The sequence below is a fragment of the Acanthaster planci genome, linkage group LG09 (genome assembly GCF_054643075.1).
Source record: "Acanthaster planci isolate LZ-2023a linkage group LG09, COTS_SCS, whole genome shotgun sequence".
NCBI lineage: Eukaryota > Metazoa > Echinodermata > Asteroidea > Valvatida > Acanthasteridae > Acanthaster > Acanthaster planci.
This window is the reverse complement of record NC_141785.1, coordinates 12539592-12560313: the sequence shown is the minus strand read 5'-3', so window position 1 is coordinate 12560313 and position 20722 is coordinate 12539592. Positions and strand designations below refer to the sequence as shown.

Genomic DNA, 20722 nt, shown 5'->3' with positions numbered 1-20722 from the left:
AAGCCTCGAAATGAGGGTAATCGTTTTTTACAATAAGACATGCCAGGAGGGATCATAGAGATATTTCTATAAATCACGAATTTGGGACTAGTACTTTTAAAAATTCGGGGTATTTCTTTCACAAAAAGTCCCAACCTGTGGGCCTATTTTGGATAGAGGCGGGCGGTTACATTCAGAGCTTAGCGCATATTGCTACTATTTTCGGGGTATCTTCGGGGAAAGGCGAATAAGAAAATCGCGTCGCTAATCGGGATAAAATTGAAACGAAAAGTGAACTTCTGGCCATGATCTTGAATTTCCAGTGAAAAACCGGAGGCAAACCTCTTCCCTAGAGTCAAAAGGCAGCGCAATTTCTGCCCGGTTTTGCACTGTTTTCTATGGGCTCGTATTTGGTGTAGTGCAACCACAGGCGCGCCATAATATGCGCATTTGACGTGGAGCACACTGAGTACGCGCAACGAATTTTATTCCGGAGTACAACTAGGACTATCCGCTGAAGACCACCCGTCAGTTTATAGGTAATTGGCTTGGGTAGTAGCATAATAGCAAATTAATTAAAGAATTTTAAATACATTATGGTATAATGATCGATCTGAGACTAATCCGAGGAGACGCCAAATATACTGCTGTGGCACTGCTCTCACGCGTATGTTCCTAAGCTTGACGCGTGCGTGCATTGTTGGCAATTTCCTACCCGATTGGTCAAAGAGGCATTAAACGCGAGCGTACAACCTGTCCACGAGTGTTGCGCCACCACGGTAATGGCTTCTAATTCTGTTTTCCGAATTATACTGTCCACTGTGTATTTGCATCTACACCACAAGCACAGAGAGATGAAGTATGATGCAGATGTATTTCCACCGCCCACCCCACCGATTTTTCAATCGATTCTAAACCCCATAGTGTCACAGTAATCAATCATTTTTTGTCACCGACGAGGCTTGCCATTACTGACATGGCAATAATTACAGCAAAACAGTTACACTTTGTGTTTTTGTATTTTTAAAAGTCGGTTACAACCAAGGGCTGATACAAAACCAATTGGGGCAGCAATTTGTTTTCGACAGGACAGGGGATTTCGGAATTTTTTAATGTAGGCCCTTACCTTTTATATGGCCCCTGTCAGGGTGATCCTGAATGGGGGGGGGCGGCTTTACACGCTTGAGGAAGGAAGGGAAATGAAATAGTCCATCCAAAAAGTGAAAAAAACGACTTTGCTTTTTTTGGGGGGGGGTGGCCCTGTCCACCCGATCTGCCAATGGTTACACAACATTAATGGCAACAAGAATGTTCTTCGATTACTAAATATCTCGACTACTGTGACTTTTTGTCTTTAATTAATCAGACTGCTTTAATCCCCCCTGTTTATTCGTTTGATACCATAAGCGCTTAACATCATGCTAGCGCTGGTCATAATATTTGCCTTTGGACAGAAAGTATTTAAGAGATGCTTGTAAAGCAATGCTCTCCGTTTTCTTCTGAAACGTGGTTATTAAAGAAATGATGTGCATAAAATAGTCGTTGTATTCAGCTCAAGGCCATTTTCTGGTGCGCGTGCGCACATGATTGAAATTGAATACTTAGCGCGCCATGCGTATGTCATTGCACAAACGATGGCGCGAGATTGATGCCTGGTGAAGTGCAAGTACTGGCTGAAGTTTTTGTGGCGTAACTTTCTCTGCAATTCATAGGCTTACAGACTTTGTTGCAAAACAACATGAGCGTTCAACTTTCGTCTGGAGCGTTAGAGGTAAAAAAAATTGAATCTATCAGTTTGAATGCAGGTCTAGGTCTAACCGTTAGTTCGAGTTTTTCCTACCTCCGTGTTTGGACCCTACCAGTACCATCATGACCATGATGGATCTACAATTTACAAATCCCCTTTTTAACCCCATGATATGTGGACATAGTGGGGCGATAGGGTCCAGTACCTTTCAGTATCAGTCAAATTTTCCATAGGCCCTATGTGTCTGTGTTCTAGGGGAAATCAAGTGAAAGGAATTTTTGATTGTTTTTTAGCTTTACTTCGCCCCATTTCCACGTCGCCGCTGCTAACGACTTCGCCCCATCCCCACGTCGCCCTAGCTCCACACGTTGGGCTGTGGTGGCTCTCTTTTCCTATCTGTCTCTTTTCTGTCGCCACCACAGCCCTACGTGTGGGGTTAATGTTGCCCCATTTCCACTTCACCCCGAGGATGTTAGTTACAACTTACGGGCACAAGCCTCTTCAGCAAAATGGTAGAGAGAGGAGTTCCACAAACAGCATGGAGTTAGGCCTAGGCCTATACATGTTTCTAGAAAACTCTATGGCATTCACTAGGCTAGCCCCACTCGTGTGGCACGGACTCTCACTCCCGCTCCATCCTTACTACCTTAGCCACTTATCCGTATACGCAATTTCTTGTCGGCGTACTGAACATTTTCGGTGCACCCACTTATCATTGTGGGTGCAATTTCTTTTGCACACAGAGATGATCCTTAGTCTCTCCGCTTTCTTAGCGCCATTTATTGAATATTTCACTCACATTGTCCTGGTATTTTCCAGTCTTTTGCTTTCACCCATTCCATCTCATGGGCTCACTTTCACAGTCACCATCTTTAAAATAAGGTCGTTGAACAGGATGTGTGGCTAAGGATGAAGGGGGAGTGAGAGTCTGTGCTACACCAGTGGGGCTATCACTAGGCCTAAATTAATGTCGACTGTAACTCCCGGTTCTTCTCAGAATTAGAACCACACATACTCAAAGAGATTGATACATGGTGCAACCGCAAATATTATTACTCTTCTAGTTTCTTTCACCATGAAAACCTTCAAGTCTTATAATGTCGACTGTGTTGTCCATGGTGAATTAATAGGCCTACATATGGTTGGACAAGCATTTGTGACCCACTCTGAAAGCAAGTCTTAAGTCACCAGAGCCACTTTTGAGTAAAACATCCTTTAGAATAATTTTGCACAGTGTAAATCAATGGGAACCCATAGCATTTTTCACCATGGAGTATCCACTTTCAAAACAAAAACTCAATTTGCTCTTTCCAAGACAAATGAAAACTCAAAAAGTGGATCTGGCAACTTAAGACTCATTTTTGCAGAGTGGGTCACATTTGGTTTATTTCGCGTCCTCTTCAAGTTTATTTCAAAGCAATAGGCTTACAAAATTCTGTACACATGATTCTGTTAATTGTCAATGCATCTAGACAGGTGCCAGGGTGCAGATAAACCGTGGCCCGTCGCAAAATAACCTAAAAATAAACTCATGGACACAGAAAATACACACACATAGACAAGATACTAAGTTCTGTGAATTACATGTAACTTGATGAAATTTTGCAACATCGATGTTTCTTGCGATGCGTGAGGTCATGTACATGAATGATCCCTGCAGAATGAATAGACTGGTTGCCACACTCCATCCCGCTTTGGAGGCGGAAACCAGCGCTTCGTGCACGTGTCTTTACCACAGCGACAGCAAAATATGAAGAGAACTCGGGAAATTAACAGAAGTTGCTTTTCACATGTTGCAAATGTAACTGGGAAACATGTAAACACAGGCATTATAATGAGGAAAGGGTTGTTCTGAGGTATTTGTGAAGACAGAAATGAAACAGGATATTTTTATTTGTCGTATTTATTAATTTTATTTATTAAATTTGTTTTCTCTAAGTTGCCAATACTGTGGAATGCTGCTATACTGAACATTCGGCTGTACTGAACATTGTCCTTGGCTTCCAATAATTTGTGCACAGAACCTACCGAACACTATTCATTTGCCGTTTGTAATTCCCGAAAGTCAACATGATAAAACAGTCGGTGTTTTTATGTTGGAAAGTGACAAGCGGCTATTATTTCCCCAAGGATTAAAAGGGAAAGGCACTAGTTGTCAACGGTATTGAATGGACACTGGTTTTGCGACTCTGCATGATCGCGTGCGAAAGAAAACTGCACGTACGGGCACCTTGGCATGGCACTAACAATAGTCTAAAGAGGGTGCCACTGATATACAAATCAACTGAGATTCTCCACAGCATGCATTAGAGATTAATCCTGAGCAGCAGCTTCACGACTTTTAGGATAAACTTTATACTAATTTTGTAACTCAAGATTAAATAAAAATAATTAACAGATACATTTCTAGATACATTAAACGTGAATTTAACGGCAAAACATCACAAAAATAGCGAACCATAGTATCACAAGAGGGTGCAATTCAGTTAGACAAAAGAGGGCGCTATTCAACATGGCAGTTAATTTCGCTATACCGAATGACTGCTGTAATGGACATTTAGCATGGACCCTGTCGTGTACGTCATAGTGGCGTTCCACTGAATATACTGTTAGGGTCTCGCTGAAAAATTAGGGTAGGTCGAGAAACCAGAAGCATTGTTTTGGCCCTTGCAAGTTGGATTTTCTGACCATTGTTTAGTTACTAAGACGTCAATTATTATTTGTTGCATTTAGGCTTATGCCTCTATTAGTAAAGACCAGAATGAACGATAATCGGTGGTGGGGCAAAGTGGCATAGGGCGAAGTCACCGCCACCCGTTTTTTAGACGACTAGGTCTAGGCTTACAGCAAAATGCAGAAAGGAGGGTTAGGCCTAGGGCCTAATTCATTTCACTCAAACTAGCTTGTACCCCGAATTAAAATCCTCTGAATTCACCTCCAAAATGGGCCTTAAACTATCTAATGCGCCTGGCTTAGGATCAAGTGAGAATCTGAGATTCCAATATTGATGATAAGGTTGACTCAGGTTTGGGAAGAAAAGAGAAATTTCCCTTTCAAATCGGAAACAGTCTTGTCCTTGAGCTCAATATTGCCATTTTGTTCAAATAGCGATTTGAACTTTATATTAATCTCTTGGAGACAACATTACGGCGCGCTGGCCTCTCAAAGCAGTCCTTGGTTAAGGTTTGCCCGTCATACAAACTTGTCAGTAAAATTAAACTTTTTGTCACCTTCAAGAAATTGAAATCGGGGAGTGCTATAACAGGAAACCACTATATTCAGTTGGAAATAAAGGCGATCCATAGAAGCCCTGGTTATTTGGGAAAATTTGCTTGGACTTGTGATGTTTACCAGCAGCATTGAGTTGTGCTGGTGACTAATGAATACAGTGCGACTGTAGTAAGTATCAGGCAGCAGTGCGCCTGGCTGCATGTACAATGCCCATGTTACATCCCAATTGTAACAATGGTCCCAATGTCTGCAACTGTTGTAGGTCCAACTGCAGCACTGGCACTGAGTGTAATTTGAAATTGCCCAACTGATCAGGATGGATGGATCAGGATGTAGTTGGGACACATGCACAGAGTTGCGAAATTAGACCAAAAAAGTGCTTGGATAAAATGTCATAACACAATCAATTTTGTTCTGCCATTACCATCTTTTGATCTGCTATATTATATAAAAGGTAGAGTTGTAACGTGTAGTGTCAGGGGTTGAAATTCACTTAATTTTTCTTGGTCCAACCAGAACCGCACATACAGCCGCATTCAGCAATCCTTGTTCGGGCGCAGGCCGTGACAATTTTTTTTAGTTTGCCCGATCAGGCAGACCATGTCATAAATTTGCTTGCTCGAATTGGATCAACACTGGCCGAAGATTTCTCAGATTCCACGAATATTGTTATTTAACTAAGGCCTACTGCATACATTAGGCAAAAAAAATACATGTAGTTGTGCTTTGCATGCCTATCAAAAATTGGGTTGGTAGCTCAGAACATTTTTGTTTGGGGGCAATTTTGTGCTGATTGAATGGCATCAGTGGAGGTGACAGCCTCCAAAAGTATCTCAAAAAGTGATGAACACCTGTCTTAAAATCAATGTGAAAATTTCTACATACGGCAATTCACAAGAAATTTATGAACAATTCACACAATCACGACAGCAATCACGACGGCAAACTGGCCAACAATATCCATGTATCGCGTGGTAAGCATGCGAGATGCATGCAGACCAGTGGGTGCTAAACCTTGTGCCATGAGCAGAACAACCTCTAATTACACTCATGAACACAGAGAATACATACATGTACATAAATAAGAGATCAAGTTCTGTTATTTAACTTGCAGAAAACCTCTTGCAACATAACATCGATGTCTTTCCGGCCTGCAGCCTTTTTGCATTTGCGACGCGTACGGCCGATGAAGAGTGTTTATGTACAGTACATTTAGTACATGTACAGTACAGACTGGTACTGGTTGTTACATGTACATTTCCATCATGCATTCTTTTGCATGGGTGCAGTGCAGAGCAGCTTCGTTTAATGCGTAGAGTTTCGCGCACGTGTTTTCATCCCTGTGACAGCAAAACGTGAATGTTGACGATGTGCAAAGAATTTTCAGGCGATTTCATGTCTGTGCAAGTAAAGTATACATACACGCATGGCGCTAGGTGACATGGGTCGGTGATGAGCGATCAGCCCTGATGAATGCCTTGGGCGTAATTAACGTAATTCCAACACAAAACTAATAATAAATCGGATGCCATAATCCCATGTATCTGTTGATATTTTAAGAGCTGAGTTGGACAATTTGTCCGAGCATTTTTGATTTTGTTCGGACAAACACACTAAGTCCTCGGAAAATGTCCAGTGTCTCACCGTAATTGCACGCTCTGCATACAGGTACGCTAGCAACATTCTGCATTCACATATGGCACAACAGCATTTAAAATACATGTATGTCTTTGTTTTCAACATGCAGGCAATCAATGATGGTGCACAGATAGACAAGCCTGTGTTCCAGCTTTTGGTAAGTAAGCCTCGCTAAATATGAAAAGCAATGCTGTTAGGCTTGAGGGAAAAAAGTAGATTCCATGTTAAGGTTTGAGAACCTGCTTGAAAGATTTGCATGGATCACATAACAGCTGTTGTCATCAACTTCAAATGATGGCAAAGTAACTTTGCAACATCAAAGGCATATGTGCATTTATTGAGGGAAAGCACACTTCAGCTGCGATGTCATTTTGTGCCCCTTTTGCTTGAAAATGGCGGAGGGTTTTTCAGCTGAAACTGTTGAAGCATTCATAATGGATGTTTTGTTTGTGTTAGGCTTTGAAGAAGCTGAACCCCACTGCTGCCACCAACAATTCTGTTGATCGCTACAGAATACTTCTTTCTGATGGAGTGCACAATAACACAGGTATATTTTGTTACTGACCAATCATGAAGTCATCGTCAATTTGGTTTTGATGTGGTCTCAACCCTAGTTCTTGATTCTTTCAAAGTGCATTGAGGTGTCATGAAGGATTATGTGCCGTTGGGCAGAGATGCCAACTTGTACGATTTAGGCGTAATTTTTACGATTTGTTTTATCCGTTTACGACTGTACAATGCAGACTTAGCTTTTTACAATTTCCTACTCCAAGGTACAAAACCATACTCTTGTGTGTAAAACTATATTAAAGCTAGCCCGGAGCCGGTCTCGTAATGTACGCGTCAGAAAGGTATCGCTGGCACTCTGTGGTTTGTGCATACAAGCTGCGTAAAGAGCGGTAGAAAGTAGCGAGGTTGAACATCCACTTACACCCCAGTTAACTCTATGATGAAGTGGGATGACTTTTCTAGCATATCTACATGAGATAAATAACAGTGTCCATGTAGATCAACGTTTTATATATTCAGTGTTTGCTGATTTAAATCGGGTGGTGAAAACGAATTTGCTCATGCTGGCGGAACTAGAAGTCACATGACCAAAATGATGCTCAGGGATCTGCCGCTGCTGGTCGGCGCCAGTCGGGCCCGACCGGCACGCAGAATTGCCGACCGCCACAATCTGCCAAATCAACTTTTCCGACCGGCACGTATTCCCGATAAGAACCCAAATAAAATAGCATCTTGGTCGAGGGATCGATCGTGAAGATATGAAGATCGTGAAGAAACCGTAAAATTTCTTCGTAAATTTCACTCTGCACTGCCATGCATATCGTCTGCGCACCCACGACGTGCATATGCAACATATCTGGACCAAATATTAACATGAACCAATAGGAGGCTTTGTTACGCGCAATGCACGGTACATAGTGCGTAACGAATCTTTCCATTGGTTGGAAGGCCACACATAGGCTTGCATATGCAACGCTCTCAGTGCGCGAAGATCGGAAAACCCCCTCTCCATGATGTACAGCGTTGTTTGTCCAGTTCCGCATTTTACCAAGTTCCACAACTTGAAAAGAAAATTTGGCTTAACTTTCAGAAAGACAAAATTGCAAATGACCCCATTCACACTTCGTTTAAACACTTAAAAATCTGGCAGAAAAACAATTTTACATCTACTTGCAAAACTGACAATCGACCGTGACTGTTTTTCGCCGCGCCGACCACGGTTAGCAACATTTGGTGCATGTATTTTCTGCTCGATGTTGCATAAAACGATCACTGCGATCGTTTTTTAAACCAACGATCGCACCACATTCGTTAATTGTTGTTTATCCCACGGTGAAAATATTAACTCCGCAATTTTTTTATTCAAAAGTAACAGCATGATTTTGCCTTTTCCGTAAACGAGTTCCATATGGCAAGATACACGCGCTCAGTATGCACGTGACACATGGCCAGATGTGTCAGAAAAGCAAATGGCCAATCTACATTATGTTCATGTAGACTTTAAAATGACTGTCCAGAAAATCCCTGCACACATTTATGAATGTCGTTATCCCATATGCATACTGTACGAACTTTCGTACAAAGAAAATAACGAAAATATTCCCCCAAGATTTTGCATGTTTCGCCTTATTTTCAACACACAAAAAAAAATGAAAAATGATTTGAATAGCAATGAAAAATTATGGGCATCAAAGAGATAGAAATTAATTCAATATTTAAGGGATTTACAGAATAAAATCAATATTTATTTCTACTCTTTTTTTTCTAATTCAGTTGCTCGTCTAAAATTATCACCTCATCCTAGTTGACCAAAATTACAAAATTTTCAATTTTTTTATTAAATTTCAGAAATTTCAGACATGAGATCCCTAATTCTAGGCTGTGTATACACAGCTGAAAACACCCAGAAAGTGCTGTTTCCGGCCATCTGGGGGCTTTTAGATTCCAAAAATTTTCTGGTACGTTCCGCACCAACCGATGGTGGCGCTCCGCTTAGATAGTCCTGCCGGCACTAAAACCATCCTGGGCAGAACCCTGGATGCTATCTGATTGGACAATAATGCTAACAGATAACCAAGTGGTCTCTCTTTAGCGGATTTAGTTCAGATTTTGTGCAATTTTTAATTACTTTTTCGTGTCAGGTTTCACCGAGTGCATTTAGTCATGATGGCTTATAATTCTTTGTAAAAATGTGTCGCAATAACCCAAAAGCCACCGAACATAGACACAAGAACAGATCACAGCTCCTTCCTCTATTTCCATTAAAACAAATGCACCTATAAATGGGGCCTTCAAATTCTCAACAGATCATAGGACTGGGTTGATAGATTTTGAGAAATACAAGTAAGGTGTCAATTTTATTGGTGAAGTAGAACTCTACATAGCAAACTGATTAACAATGCCATATAGAGACTTTCAAAAAGTCCCTTTATTATGCTATCAATTGCAGCACCTCTTGTTGGTGTGTCAGCCATCTTAAATTGGTTTGAAATGTTTCATTTGGGAACCAGACAGTAAAAATAAAGGGACGAAATAAAAGTGCAGTTTAAATTCATGCCAGTTTGGGTTTTAGAATAATTAAAAATTTGTGATAAATTATATCTAAATGTTTAAAGCCACATTAAAAAAATATGGGAGTGAGGTTTGAAATCCCAAATAGTCTGGAACCACCCCATTTAACTGCTTTAATTAAATATTATAGATTTAGGGAATGAAAGATAAAAAATGTCTGCGGTCAATTGAAAGGTTGAATGTTATTTTCCTCAGTTATTCATATTGACTCAGCTTTACCATTGAGTTCCTTCACAGTGCTGGGTTTGGGTAGATTCAGAAAAATTTCTACCCAAAATGACACAGGAACTTGTTCTTAAACAACAACCTGTGGTGAGTTATGAATATCTCCCTTGGTTCTCCCTGCAGCCATGCTGGCAGTGCAGCTGAATCAGATGGTGACAGATGGTCAGCTGGAGCCCAACACAGTCATTTGCCTGGATCGTTATGTCTGCAATAAGCTGCCTGGGAACAGGTGAGCCACTTACATGTAATGTCTCTTTCGAGTTAATGGTGAGGAAGTTTCAGTCACAATAATGTTCAGGTACCTTAGTGTGATTTGGTTAGCATTATTGCCTGGCAGTGATTTTCCTATTTTATCAGTGGAAATAATTCATCTTTTGGGGAGGACAAAAACCTGCAGAATGTGTACTTGCACCAAAAATTTAATCCCCTACACAGTGTACAAGATGCAAGATGTGCTGCTTTGGAAAGTTTGGTTTATGTTGATCCTGTGGCAAAATTGTTCAAGAGATCTGTGCTCAATCACTGTTTTAAGTTGATACGGACCAAATTGCATGTTGATGAAACAGGAAGGTTTTTTTTACCCTAACCCTCCTCAATCCTCCCAAATCCTTCTGGCAGTTTTGGAGGATTGAGGGTGAATGGCAAAAGTGCATGGCTGATTGTGAAGGATGCCATGTGTGAAGGTCGTGGGTTAGACCTTGTGTTGTTGTTGCTCAGTCATGCATAAATTCGCACTGCCTCAACTAACATGACTAATGACAGGACTTGCCAGAGGGTTTTGAAGGATCAAGGCAGTGGGCAAACCTCCAAGTAACATTTTCAAGAAATATTTGAGGATTTTGGAGGATTGAGGGAGAATCCAATTTTTCACCTCCCAAATTGGAGGATTTTGGAGGGTCCCTAGCAAAAAGGGCCTAGGGAGTTAGGGTTAACGGTATCACTCAGCTTGCTATATCCTGTCAATTTAACACCTGCTGCAGAACTCAACTGTCAACACGATTTCCCTAATTCTCAGAAAGATAAACTCGTAAAAATGTAATTACTGTTACATCTTATTCGATTCCAGATCTGTATATTAGCAGTATCAGAGAGTTTACAAGTTCAGAAATGAACTAAACATTGAAAGTCCTTGCTAAGTAAAAACATAATCCATTATCATACTATTGCTTTACTGTAAGCTTGAAGGTTGAGCTTACATGTACTACATAGCATGAGAGAAAACTGGTGCTTGAGCACTATTTCATGGCAAAGGTGGGCTGATAGATTTCTTTTGTTAGGTCACTGATTTAAGCAATTCTTTCTTCTAGGATTATGGTTACTTTTGCTTTGCTTACTGCTCAACTGTGTCTGTGAAATAGAAGGTGTGTTAGTGCAAAATCCGGTGTTAAGCAGTGCATGAAATTGGACCCTGTTACTAGCCATACTGTCCTGTAATGCATACTACTCGTGACTGGTAGTGATCCTTGTTTTTTCTTATCACTCATTTACATGCCAAGCAACATTTGCTGCTTAGCAATTCCATGAAAGTGTTAGGTGCAATTGGTTGATCGGCGCTATCATTTGATCTTTGTGAGGTTGGTTGGTCTGTTTGCACGATTTGTCCATAATTCTACCATCAGCCTATTGCCTTTCCTTCCTGTTCCACGGTTGTTGAAGATCATATAAAAGGGAAGTAAAGTAGGAGATCTCATACAGGATTGGCCAATCACACAAGGATCGGGAGTCAAACAGATTGGCCAATCACCCTCAATAGAATAAGGCCAGACGTTTGAATCAATGTTCAAGTGTGTCAGTTTTTTAGTGATTTTGTTTTCTCATGAAGACGCGTAGTGATCATCCTGGAATTGACTGTAGCAGCACCTGCTGGTCAGGTTGGCGGGAAGATTGGCAATCCGGTCGCCTTGCCTCTGGGTGGTGCCACAGGTGCCAATGGGCAACAGGCACCGGCGCCCCAACGACCTCTGCAACAGCAACAGGCAATGAGAGCTGGAGGTAAGGGGGTCAGGACAGGAACGAGTTGTGCTCTTCTTGTGTTTGTATTTAAGTGAGAACTCCAATGTGAGCTACCTACATGTAGGGAGTGTATGTAGGCCTCATGGTCAGCATGTCAATGTTCATGTTTGAACTTCCACATTTGGATAGGGTTACACATGCACCAGCTTGTGTGTGGTTTTCGGCTGTTGTCTCAGTAATCAAAACTGTCATTTCACTCTCACTGGCCAAAACCTCACGTCCAGTTTTGCTGGCTTGTTCTTCAGTCAGCATTCATGCCCTTTTTGCAACAGCTGCATTGTTTTTTGTTTGTCCCAAGATCGTCCACACGTCATCCAGCCTTGAATCAAAGGCATTCCAGTCATATTTTTCATCCTCACTAACTTTTGACCTGACTTGTAATTTGTCTTGTGGTTTACTTTGGTTTGACTTGTGATAGATTGAAAGCACCACAGCACTTGATATGGAGGACAATAGTTTTGTATCACTGGTGTTGGCTCGAGTAAACCTTTTGTGCATTCGTTTGCAGCTACAAAACAGCCTCTGAGACACTATAGAGACACCAGCAGCGCATAACCTCTACTCTTAGGAATAAATATCATTCCCTGAGAAAGTTATCTTTCCTATTTCTAATTTCATACTGACGCCCCCAATTTTTCTTTGACCCTGATGCCACGATGTGTGTGCCCTTACATTGAAATGGATGGATTTGGGACTGTTAACCCAAACAGTCCTCAGTGTTCCAACAGGTGAAGGATTGAGGACTGTTAGGGTTAAGGTTAAAAGTCTAAAACTGGCCTCAGCCTAAAATGATCACATTCAATAAGCAAATACTCCATTTGCTGTCATGTCTTACATTCCAGCATCTCCAATGTCAGTGGCTAAGGCTAACAGTTTCCCTGGTGCCGGCAGTAACTTCAGCAGGCAGCCCCAGGGAAGCTTCGGAGGGCCCGGCCCGTCTTCAGGCATGATGAGCCCACCCAAGCAAGCGCAGCCAATCAGCAGCCTGACCCCCTATCAGAACAGGTAGATGCTTGTTGGTGGACGTTTGACAGCATGCTTGGCAGTTAGGATATCGCGTGTCTGACCATGCCACCATCTGTTTTATTTGTAACAGACAGAGACCTTGGTCTAGCTCTAGATACAAGATTCATATCTGGCCTATCGGTGTCCACCAACGCTCGAATGCCACTTCCTTTTTGTGCAAATCCCTTATGTTAAGATGGTGCATGTGTTTTACATTCTGCTTAAAATTGGTCATTTGTGCTTGACATGTAATGCATCATTGTTTTTAGCTCTCATGAGTAAAAAAACAGTGTTATTTACTGCATTTGAAGCAGGTTTGTACTGATAAAACGTTGCTTTTGGAAAGGAATATTTTGGAACTACTTGTTTTAAGATGGAGACCGATTCTTTTCCCTCTTCTTCCCTTGATTTCTTATTTAAATCCAAATTTGTTTAATTTTGTCACAAAACAAATAAAACTGTTACACATGTAGCTAATTTGCTTGCTTTTGAATAGACATTTGAGCCAACTTGTCTCACATTTTTATAAAATAAAAAAAATCAGATTGAAATGAAAAAGTCAGACTTAAAATAAAAAAATCAACAACCCAGCCCATGAGCAAGTTTGGTCAAAGATCATTAGTTAGATTGTGGTTGATTCGTGGCACTCATTGCCTTCAGTTATTACTATATAAACTATTCTAACATCACAAAATGTTAAGGTCAATGTATGTAATCTGTACACTTCTGAGGGTAGATAATAAGTTTTCCTCAATAATTAAATGTGTCCAACTTTTTGGCCTTTCTGAATAAAAGCACCCCTTCAGCCGCAAAGAAGAGACTGGCTGATGGGAAGTGTTTCAGTGGGCTTGAGCACACGCCCGGCACACCCACAAAAGACCATATATAGGACAGTGTCTTCTCAAGAGTTTAATATTTATCCTTTCTTTGCACTGGTAGGTGGACCATCAAGGCTCGTGTCTCCAGTAAATCTGCCGTTCGTACCTGGAGCAACTCAAGAGGAGAAGGCAAGTTGTTTTCCATGGACTTGTGCGACCAGTCCGGTGAGATCAGAGCCACCGCCTTCAAGGATCAGTGTGACAAATTCTTTGACCTGATCGAAGTCGGAAAGGTAAATATTTGCTTGCTTGTAGAACTGAGGAATTTGTTGTACTGCACTGCATATTTTACTTCTAAACATGGACGCCTTGAGGTAATATGGGACCTGTCACGACAAAATGAGAGTAAAGTCGCATCCCGCTCTTTCCTATTTTGAGGGTTCAAAGACACATTGAAGTGGAGGTCAATTTTGGGGGGTTTGAAATAATGGAAAGAGAGATCGTCTCCTATTTCATTCCAAATATTTCGCAGAATCACATATTTAAAAATGTCATTTTGTCAGCAATTTTGACAATAGCATTATTTTTGCCTGGTCTGAAATGTTGAAACAATGTCGGGAACAAAGATGTAAAGCTGCAAGAATAAAGCCACATTGTCACCTTATACTTTTACCCTAAGTGTTCCATGTACATGCCACTGGAAAGCTCTCTTTCTGCATGACAGGAAGGATACCATCAAGGTATCATTAGAAAGAATACTGCCTCTACTTTCCGGAGATCCTTATACATTGTAATCATATCTCATGGTTTGGGCATATAAATCCCTTTCCTCCGGGTTTGGTTTTTTTCTGGGACACCCTGTATATTCATTAGTGGAAACACAGAAAATACCAAGTAAAGCTTAGATTTAGGGCAGTTACTGGCTGAAAAATAGATTCTTGTCATTTATTTAGTCCTTTGAATCTCTTCAGGTCTATTTCTTCTCCCGTGGCACCCTGAAGACGGCCAACCGTCAGTACACTTCCATCACCAATGACTATGAGATGACTTTCAACAATGATACAACAGTGGTCCCGTGTGAGGAAGAAGATGACTCCATTCCCACAATGCAGTTTGACTTCCGTTCGATCAACCAGCTGGAAGAAATGAACAAGGACGCCATTTTGGGTGAGTCAGGCATGCATCCGAAAAATAACCAATATGGGGATGAAATGCTGGTCGTAAAGCATAACAGAATTAAGATTTTTTTCAATTAAAATGAATATGGGATGATATAGCCAAAATTCCTATAACTTGTACATTATTGCAGTTTTATCTATTAGCTTTCAAAAACTACCTAGTTTTTCAACAGTGTTGACTTGGACATAGCATTTCCTATAGTGGTAATTGCCACATGTACTTGAAAACAATTCTCTACATTTACGTCTTCTTAAACACAGGCAGATGATGTTTATTTGCAAGTGTTATCACAGCCATGCTGCGGTAAGCTCAGAGAGTAGCCTCAAATGCCTACGTCGTGTGGTAGTTTTTAGAGCATACAGAGTTACTGAGGGATCGAATGGCGTACCATTGCAGCTACGTTGCTTGCATTACTTAGCTTTTCTTTGCATACAACAATCTGTAAAAGACTGTGCAGTCTGTTTCTTTCGACTGTGGTGAATCATTTCTCAAGATGCTCATTTCGCCAAGACAACAAGGTATGGACTGATGGTTTTTGACTCGGTTTATATGATTACATAGTCAAAAGTTACCCAAAGTTTTCAAAATTTTCAAAAGTTTGGTAAGCTTGCAAAATGCACTTTCAACCAAGATATTTTTAGCAAGAACTTACTCCGCTTAATCATCCGTTCTGATCAGCTTCTATCAACTTTTCATCCGAAAATCTTTGCTGCCATTCATACTAAAGACAGAAGTACGACTTACTGTAAATTTTGGAGACTTTGGGACAGTACTGTATTAAAGCTTTAGTTGTGGAGGGATGCATGCCGTAAAATTGTAGTGAATTCTAGCATTCCATCCCCAGTATTGGAATTTGTCTGACACAAAAACATTATTGACTTTTCTGGATATGCCTTTTGCATTTTTAAAACTTTGAATTTAGGCAAACAGTTGAATGTTTTTTTAAACTGCTAAATTTAGAAGTTTTTTGTGATTGTATATTTCATGATGAAGCAATGTATGTTATTGTTTGTAGAAGCTGTTAACATACAAAACTAAACTTGTTTGGCTATAGATATGTATTAATTTCACTGAGAATTAAGGAAAGAGCCCTTTTTCATCCTCTTGCAGATACCACAGGCGAAGAAGCAGCCGTTACTTCCTCGACCATTGTAGCCAAACCAACTGCCACTGTGACGCCTGTACCTGTTCTTGTGCCAACCACCTCAAGCCAAGCTCAAGGTCCACAGATGCAACCACCAGTCCAAGGCCGTCCTGTAGTTTTCATCCGGCCCACGTCAGACGGAGCTGGCCCTAATCAGCAGATGCTCCCGGGATATCCTGTTTTCACCTCTCAACGGTTCCCGGCACCTGGCATGACCCAACAGACATTTGCATTCCCTGGAGCTACTCCAATGATCCGCGTTGTGCAGCATCACAGCAGCATGCCAGATGCCAGGGGTCCCCCACGACCTGCTACCCCCACAACAACATCGACAGTGACTGTCACAACATCAGGCACAACAGCCACCTCCACTTTAGCTGGCCCTGCCCAGGGGTTTCAGATACACTTCCATCACCGTCCGGGGTACCCTCCACAACCTGTGATCCGTTTGATTCAGGATACACCACCACCCCGTCCGGGGGTCCACAGATGCATGCATGTCCATCATGGACAGCCGGTGTTTAGAACCCCGACTCCAGCCACTGCTGCTCAAACCACAACAGCTCCACCCACAAGAACCCACATCTCAGCTCCGCCCCCAAGTAATCCATCAGCACCACCTACAGCAGCTGCGACAGCAGCCGCAGCAGCAAGACAGCCATCCCATGGAACCCACTCAGCAAAATCAGCACAGTCTCCACCCCTCTCTGAGAGGAAGCCAGAAGCCGAAATACACAGGCCAGAACTGGCAGAGTTGGCGCAACGCATCCATAACTTATCAGCTGATGTGAAAACCATTAAACCTGGCAGTCGGGGAGTACCCTTGGATCCCAGAGAGAAGCAGCGCAGAGAAGCTGCTGAGGCCAGCAATGCCAGGAGGAAGGAAATTAAGGCCAAGGTCAAGACCCTTCGAGCAGAAAATGTCTCAGCAGCTTCTGAGATTATCCAGGATTCAGATTCCATGAACCTACCAGCACCTGATGATGAAGCTCTAGGGATCAGCAGCACCAGCAGCAATGAGTTCACTCGGCGGCGCAAACGACGGAAGCGAGTCAAGCAACAGTCACCAGCCCTTGGTGAAGCTGAGCAGAGAATTGTTACTGGAAGTCCTGCCCAAACATCTGATGCAAGGAAGGAGAAATCCACACTTGGTGATAGTGCCAAGTCAGGAGGCCAGACAGAGTCTGCATCCGATTCAAAGCCTGATGCTGAAGATGAGCCGGCACATGATTCTGATGACAGTACCAGCTCTGAATCTGACCATGAAGAAGCAACCAATACTGAACAGAAGCAAAAAGATCCTAATCTGACGAGAACAAGCACAGAAACAACCCATCCTGTTCCTGTCGGGCCTAGTTTACCTGAGGGTTTTCATGACTCAGATAACGAGCCCGAAACTGCAGGTGATACCCCTCTGAACTCACATCCTAACAATGAGAACCAAGATAATACCTTTCCCCGAAGTACGAAAGATCAAAAGGACTCTCAAGTCAGTCAAGAATCACCAACAGAAGCCATTGCAGATCATGCATCAGCTAACCACTCGACCAGGCAGCCGTCAGCTGATATGACTGGAATGGAGAAAACAGGAGAACCTGGAGCTAATCTTGAAAACCAACTTGCTTGTTCTGAACTTGAACAACAGACCAGGTCCAAAGAAGTGACAGAAACTGGATCCTGTTATGATGGAAATAACCATTCTGGCACGGAAAGCTGGTATGGAGCAGCTGCAATAGTGCTAGACCAGGAAGCCACCTGCGATGACAAAGCCGATGTTGGAGTCCAACCTAAGCTCAGTGAAAGTTCAAAAGAGATCAAACAAGAGAGAAGTGGGCATCTTTCTGGATCAAAAGCAGCAAGCCCAGAAGTAATGTCATCCCAAAGTACACAATCAAACGCAAGCATGGAATCCTCAAATAAAGTCACAACCTACACAGAAGCAGAAATGGCATCGGGGTCAAGCGATGCCTCACAAAATAATTTGGAAGTCAAACCAAAATCAAGTAGAAGTACTGTGTTTAAAACTTCAACCACCAGAGGAGTTGATGGAGTCCCTATCCCTAGCTCTCTGCCAGACACAGATGTTGCTAGAACTCATAGACCACAGCAACATTTGCAGACTTTGTCCACATCCTTGGCTTCATCTTCAGAACAACACATTCTACGAGGTGAAAGTGAAGAGCTGCAGAGAGATCATATTGACGTTGAGCACAAGCAGCTTGCTCTCGAACGGAAATGCCTCAACTGTGAGCGTCGAAACCTCCTGCTCAAGGAAGAAAGACTTCAGATTGAGCAGGATCGTCTCCAAGCAGAGCGGGACAGGCTGCAGGCTCTGCAAGAGCAAGTACAGCTGCAGCGAGACCAACTGGAATTGGATAGGACCCGATATGAACTGGAACGGGAACACCTGGAGGTCAACCGTGAACGTCTCCAAGTTGAGCGCAATCACCTTCAACAGGAGGAGCAACGTGGTGAGGACTCCAAGATGATTCTGCAGAGCCTGCAGGAGATAAGCCAGACACTCCAGATGTCCGTTAATCTCTCTCTCCAAGGCTACGGCTTTCCAATGTCGTATGAAGTGAACGACAGAGGTGCCACTGCTGTCACTGAGGAGTACTTGCAGCCACAGAGCTTCTTGCAAGTGGAGTCACAAGAGATGTGGCCAGCCGAGGAGACAGACATTCCAGGAGGAGGAGCCGTTGGTGGGGGAACATTTTACTCGGAGGGAGAGATCTCAGGAGACGAGTGGACAGTTGTTGGAAGAGCAAGGGGATCATCCAGTCACCGAGAAAGTTCGCGATCTGCAGGCCAAGATCAGTGGGTAGCTGACAGCACAGTTACATCTCAAAGTTCTGTGGATACTCTGGCCCAAGGCAGTAGGCCCCCTGAGTTGGCTGCACCAAGTCCAGATGTGACTCATGGTTCTTCAACACAGCAAGTGCAAAATTTAACAAAAACTGGAAGTTCTAAAGAAGCTAGTGGAATGCAGAAGGGTGAAAAGTCTAGCTTTGGGCAGAAATCAAGTGGAGATCGGAGTTTGTCACCTGTGCATGGATTGAGTAGTATGCAGGAACGACAGAGAACGAGAAATAACCCAAATCGAAGAAATCATCGACAAGGACGACCCTCAGACAATCGAAGATGGCATGATCGAAGGAACTGGAAGCCAAACGATTCAAGAAATGAACCCAAAAAGTAAAACAAAAGTCTCAATGTCAATCTTTATGTGACGGTGTGTTTCGTCAAACTGAATTCATTTTGTCAGTTTATCAAGTTTTCTTTTGTAATTTTATTTTCCTGATTTTTTTTAAGAGCTAATTTATAATTATATGTAGAAAAATGTTGGTACAGCCTTGCATAAGGATTTACATTGCTTGTAAAGGTTACAGGATTTAGTAAGGGGCTAGCATAAAATGGAAATTTTATCTTTGTGTGACAGCCCAAGGTGGTTTATCTCAGAAAGAAATATCAAATTTGCAAAACTTGCAAAAGGCTACTCTTCTCTGATGCAAAAAATTGTATATAGGTCTCTCAAGCAAGAAGTGGTTATTGAATATCTTACATTGTAGCTGATTTTTGGTCTCATTTTCAACTTAGCAGTCATTGTATGCATTATCATGGTAAGCTACACACTCTATTCATGACAAAAGATACAAGTAGATGCTGGAAGAAGATTCTTGTCATACTTTTTATATTGATCAGTTGATGAAGAATTTTAAGCTATGTAGACAACATAGTGTACATTTTATTCATTTGTGGGTACTTCCAGAAATTAGGGGTCCATTTTCTTTCCTGACTCTGCCACATCTGACGTATGATTTTGTAAGTTCAGAACACATTTTCTAATTTCCAAGAGTGATAAATTAATGCAAATTACCTGCCAAACAAATAGTAATATTTTGAAATCAATGCCGTTGGTAATATCCATGTCAAATAAAATTAAAACAAAGGTCAGATGTAACAGGGACACAAAAATGTCACACTTTTGGACCCCTAATTTCTGGAATTACCCTTGTATGTAGGGAAAAGCAATATTAATTTTCAGCTTTTCAGAGACTGAAATAATCAAAATACAATCTTAAGGTTTAGTAATCTTGCATTAACCCTTCTGTTGTTCCTTTACTATTCAATTTATACCTTACATGTATATGTAGTCTCCGAGTAAAGAGTGTTGGCTGTATTTTAAAAGCACCATATTTTCTCCATATCAATGGTCTTAACCCTAACAGTCCTCAATCCTTCACCTGTTGGAGGACTGAGGACTGTTAAACTGAGGGTTAAACAAGGAAGCTTAACATAAGATGTGAGCTCCTTTAGGAGCAGTGCCTTGTGGGAAAGTGATACATAAAACAAGAAATGTTATGCAACTTTTTATGTCTTTGCTTTATAGCTAAGAATGTTTCATAGATATTCTGCATGTAATAGCATTCGTATTATGTTTTTGTCAGAAACATTCGGTTGGGTGTTTCATTAATGAATACTGTAAGCAACTTTGGGTAAGAAAAACAAGTTTATTGATAAAGCAGAACTGGAGCTGCTCATTTGCATGAATAAAATGTCATAAATAAAGTTTGTATCTCTGCTTTCATTTTTTTTTATTATCGTCTTCAGTTATGCATTTGTGGTCCCTTTATCACTTTCAGCAGAACTGTACGTGAATGG

At 41.7% G+C, this 20722-nt stretch overlaps 1 protein-coding gene across 3 annotated transcripts in view; it reads left to right on the top strand.

Moving 5' to 3' along the window:
* Window positions 1-1578: 1578 nt before the first annotated feature.
* LOC110987029 (replication protein A 70 kDa DNA-binding subunit-like) overlaps window positions 1579-20722 on the top strand; it is a 25976-nt gene continuing 6832 nt past the window's right edge. Inside the window, exons 1-9 of one of the 3 annotated variants that reach the window (XM_022249424.2) lie at window positions 1579-1750; window positions 6705-6752; window positions 7052-7142; window positions 10025-10130; window positions 11724-11893; window positions 12757-12919; window positions 13859-14030; window positions 14709-14904; window positions 16027-20631. In XM_022249424.2, coding sequence (XP_022105116.2) covers window positions 1718-1750; window positions 6705-6752; window positions 7052-7142; window positions 10025-10130; window positions 11724-11893; window positions 12757-12919; window positions 13859-14030; window positions 14709-14904; window positions 16027-19259 — 4212 coding nt within the window. In that variant the 5' untranslated portion in view covers window positions 1579-1717 and the 3' untranslated portion in view covers window positions 19260-20631. The other 2 variants (XM_022249426.2, XM_022249425.2) reach the window with 2 other exon arrangements.